Source organism: Diaporthe batatas, assembly GCF_019321695.1.
Source record: "Diaporthe batatas strain CRI 302-4 chromosome Unknown Contig00011, whole genome shotgun sequence".
NCBI classification, from domain to species: domain Eukaryota; kingdom Fungi; phylum Ascomycota; class Sordariomycetes; order Diaporthales; family Diaporthaceae; genus Diaporthe; species Diaporthe batatas.
The window spans coordinates 2851359-2856147 of NW_025408558.1; the positions used below are offsets into that span (position 1 = coordinate 2851359).

Sequence of the window (4789 nt, forward strand, 5' to 3'; positions counted from 1 at the left end):
GACATTGCGGCAGACGGTGCAGACGCCCGGCCACCACCCGGAGACTTAGGCGACACTTAGGCGACACTACATGGCTTACATGATGCTCGGATGTATTGACAACGAAGTCTGCGCATGGATGTGAGGCTCGGCCTGGGAGTCACCCCGTGCAAGGTCAGCAACCTCAAACAGCCAGGCTGCTGAGCAAGTCGGGCCAGAATGTGCGAGATCCACTATCGACAGCACATCATCTCAGAAACGACAGACCGTGTAGATCCAGCCAATTGGAGAGATTTGGGGGTCCAAAGATTAGCAATCCGGATACTTTCCCAGCCCTAATAATGGTAAACTAGCCCAACCGCTTCTGGAGGCGCCCAAAGAGACGGAACCCAATCACATGTCGACGAGCAGGGTCCTAGCTGACGCAGATAACGGCATTTCCCTCCCGAATTTACGGCCCGGACATAACCGTCTCAGACAACACACCCTGCTTTGTCAGAATCCAAGTGACTGGCCGAGCGTCTTAGTACAATAAGGGGGCACCAACGAATGTGTCCGGCCCCAAAGTATTTTAGTGTAGAACTTGGCACCTCTCCGGCCTTTTTGGGTCCCATTTTAGCCAGTGGCTTTCAAATCAGAGCTCTGAGGTGCAGATGTAGGCTGTCCGCCATCCTCAACCACGGGTCTTCTCAGAGCCAAGAATGTCGTGCAACACAATGTCAGCGGAAGGCTTCCCTCTCTTGATTACGTTTGCCAACTCCTGAAAAAATCATTGTGCAGTATGGTACACTTGTAGCTCATTCACTGCCCCACGTGCGCCTGGTACGGCAACAGTCAGCCTGTAAGAAAGCCACAGCGCGGACAGTTGACGATTACCACGTCCGAAGCTAAGACACGCTTGACCGTGCGCTGGTCCCTGTTCTATTTTCAAAACCACCATCTGAGTCCTCATGAGTGAGTCATCATGGATCTGGGTGAGGTGCCCAGAGAGCCTCCGGCGTGCCCCTGGGTGCCCTCCTGAGAACATTGAAGCCTCGCACGCACCGAGCATTCTGTGATGAAGCATGAAGTATAGGGCGCGCAAGACACGAAACTCATATCGGTATATTTTAGAGAGCACAATCAATCAGCAGAGTGTTTATGGCCGGCCGGTGCAGGCCTGTCGATTGGCCGTGATAGCCCGGTTGTGCAGGTTTAGTCTCGATCTAGGGGCTATGGAAAGCCTGCGGCATATGTGGCCGCCCTCACTTGTCTTATCTCCACTAAATCCAGCATCCGCCGCCTCGAACCAGTACGCTGCTAGGCTTGGCCTGCATCTAGTCACACTGTATGAAAGCGCCGTGTATGTCCTTGGACGTATACGGAATAGAAGCGAAACCACACACAACATCTGATGCAAGTAAGCTGGACTCCCAGGGGCTGGATTGGACAGGTCCGGAATACAGAGTGCAGTGTCATTCGAATTGCGATGGAAACAAAGACATTGTCAACATTGCACGTACGCAGCCTACCTACGGCGACTTACTACCTCATTCTGATGAACATCTGGCTGTCGTAACCCATCACCTCACGGACACGGCGCAGTGCCAGGCTGCTCTGAAGGCATGAAATCCAAGGTCCCTGCCAGGTGGAGCAAGAAGGAATGCTGGAGAGAAAAGGTTGATATGCTCACTACCTAGGTACATAATGCTCCTAGAGATCCAAATTGATGCCAAAGAAATGAATGACTCGATCTTCTCTTCGACCAATTAAAGCGACTCCGACCATCAGACCGCCGTTACTGAATTCTGCCAAACAGCAAAGAGCATAACACTTCTCGCTGTGTATTACCTAGTACGCACTTACACCGACCAGAAGCCCATCGCGGTTTATAATGCTACTTGGTTGCATGATGGATGAGCATATGGAGTCCGTTGCGTTTCAATAAATGTTCGTAGTTGCTACTATCCCTCAGTAGCCTGCAGGTATCTCGGTCTGCATAGGGCTGTGACCGCCGCCCTAGATACCGCTGTCATCTTGGCTGTTGGATGTCAGTAAAATTGACGATACTTGGTGTTGGAAAGGTGCAGGGTCGTGGTCCAGCTAAGTCAAAAATGAGGGGAGGTAGAGGAAATACGTGACTTACAAGACATGTTCACTGTCACAACCAGACCACCAGTTGTTACAGTCGCCAAACCACTTGTCCCAGTTTGCACAGACACGCTCTGTCTCTGCAGTGATGGGCGATCCGGGTGTATTGAAGAGCGTGTTTGCCTCAGCCTGTCGCTCAAGGATCTGTAGCGCAAGTCCCTCACTTGCGTGGAAGGCTGCACAAGAGGGTGTCAGTAGAATGCTTCAGCTGTTTGGAAGTTGTCTCTTACCAATGTGGCAGTGCATCAACCAGGTTCCAGGGTTGTCTGACTTGAAGGCGATGACGACGAAGCCGTTTGACGGCAGCAGCACAACGTCTCGACGAGGAGGATTGTTCAGGGTCAGATTGAGCCTGTCTGGCGAGTATGTTTGGTTAGATTGTTGGAGGATCGCGAAATCATGCCCATGAAGGTGTATCTGGAAGCGTGTGTCAGCCAAGAATCCTCCAGATTTAAACGGGATAAAACGTTTGTCATGAACAGCGACCTACAGGATGAGCGCCAATTGTGGTCCCGGCGAGTCTGTTGCCGGTGAGCACGAGGTATACCTAAGTGATGATGCGTGTTAGCATTCGGTCTTTTTCCCGTGACGATGCGAGCGAGGTCTCTAGGAATCGTCGACACATACCCAGCTGGAGCTGTTGAAGTTCTCGGGGATGACGACCCACTGCCGGGGCCAGTTTCCGCTGAAGTTGTCCAGTTCCTGGATGATAGGGTGGCTGTAGTTGATTTGTAACGGTGTGAAAGTAGAAGAAGTCTCTGGGTCGAGGGCGAATTGTGCAAGAGGGAATGGCTTAGCGCCCGGCTGAAGGCCGGTGAAGTTGGTCTCGATAGTGAACTGCTCCCCATCCTCGGTGTTGGCCGCAGGTCCGACATACCAAGGGATCTTCGGCTTCAGAGACGTGTAGGGCTCGTCAGAGCAATTCTTGGGGATGTTGGGCCACGGTAGGGAGGTCGGGTCAGAGGTGCTTGCAGGGTTGTACCGAACAATGCCTGTACGCTCATATCCTTCCTGTGCTACGTTGGCCTGGCTACACTGGTCGGCTCCCCAAGTCCTAATCCAGAAATTGCCATCTTGAGGCACTGGATTGGCACCGCCATCGTCAGCATCCGGCCTGGCTTCAACGATGACTCGATACCGCTGCCCGATGCCGATGAGGACGGACGTCGTAAAGTACGGCTCGATCGGAACGAAGTCCGAGTCGATGACTTGCAGAACGTGGTTGTCAATGCTGAAAATGAAGGTCGTCCTAAATGAAGTGTTGATCAACCGCAACATGTACCTTTTGGCTCGCCCATTGCTGGGTATCTGCCGCTTTTCGAACTTCAATACGAACTCCTCCGGGATAGGTGAATCAGGGGGAGGGTTTGCTGCGCTGAATCTGGTCACGTTTCCATGGCCATTCAAGAGGATGCTAGGATTCCTCAGATTTGGATTCTGAGTGTAGATTGATTCAAAAGCACTGTCATGGCCCCAGTCCGTCATGAGGATTGGTTGCTTTGGCTCATCGAAGTCGGCCGTGTCGGGTCCATGGATTGTCTACAAGCCTCAAATTAGTGATACACCCACCAGCAATAGTCATTATGGTACGTACCAGAGGACCCTGAAGTCCATCGGCGTCTAGAACATACAGTGTTAGCTTTCATGACGGCCAGAAGCAATGAATCTCAGAAGATGGCTGGGTGCAGTGAGACATTGTGGCGTCAGATGCACCAGCCCGACAAGATGCTTCGGAGAGTGAAACACATGATTACATATCAAGTCGCTTGCCAATGCGGGGCAAGGAAAAATCTAAGAGACTTACACTGCACCGAGTAGTGGGAGTGATACCAGGAACTGCCGTACTGGACCGCTTTGAAACTGTAGGTATATGAATCACCTAGACATCACCAGTCAGCAGGCTGAGATCTTTAGCAGATGAGGTACTTGCACCTACCAGGGGCAATTGGGCACTGTGTTACACCATTGACACCATCTGCATGTGCTGTCCGGTTCTGTCTGATGCCGTGCCAGTGGATCGAGGTCCCGTTGTGCGCCATCTTATTGATAACCTTGACGTTGACCGTGTCCCCCCAGCATGCTTGGATCCACGGCCCGGGGTATGTGTTGTTGAAGATCTTAGCCTCCGTGAAGTTCCGGCCATCCGCGTTGATCCAGCCATCATTGACAACCAATGTGTAGTTCCTTTGTACCCCAATGGGTGCTAGATTCTCATAGTCGGTCATGATATTGAACTCCCGTCCGTCCGGGTGCCGAAGCCAACACTCGCGATTGGAAGGTGTAGAGCAGGGACGCCATCCCTTCATGGCTCTATAGTCGCATCGAAATTTTGTGTCTTCAGGGCGGCCTGTAGGGGGCTTGAAGATTGGGTCGCCAGGGTTTCCATCGCCTATATGGGGCTTTGTGGACGTGGTAGCTCCAGTTTCTAGGACACTGGGGCCGACAGGCCATTCGAGAGAGTCAAGAAGGGGCCTCTGGACACCCCCAAATTCATTGAAGGGATCGAAGTTGGTGGGAGTGAGCCAAGTGAGCACCTCGGCGAGGGCTACCCAAACCCGCTCCGTAAGACGCATCTTAATACAATTTGGTCGCCCTGGAGTATGGTAATGAGACTTGAGAGAGAATTGGGCGGATTGTAAAAAAGAAGCAGCCTCCTTTGACAGGAGAAGGGCGAATTCCG

General features: G+C 52.3%; 1 protein-coding gene across 1 annotated transcript; it reads right to left on the bottom strand.

Annotated features, from left to right (window-relative positions):
* Positions 1 to 1623: 1623 nt before the first annotated feature.
* Positions 1624 to 4789, bottom strand: KVR01_009316 (uncharacterized protein). Its single transcript, XM_044783682.1, has 8 exons — positions 4046 to 4789; positions 3914 to 3988; positions 3704 to 3729; positions 2737 to 3648; positions 2600 to 2656; positions 2340 to 2526; positions 2105 to 2285; positions 1624 to 1999 (listed from the first exon to the last, which is right to left on the bottom strand). Exons 1-8 carry the CDS (start codon positions 4680 to 4682, stop codon positions 1978 to 1980), a joined length of 2097 nt encoding a protein of 698 aa, XP_044641818.1. The 5' UTR covers positions 4683 to 4789; the 3' UTR covers positions 1624 to 1977.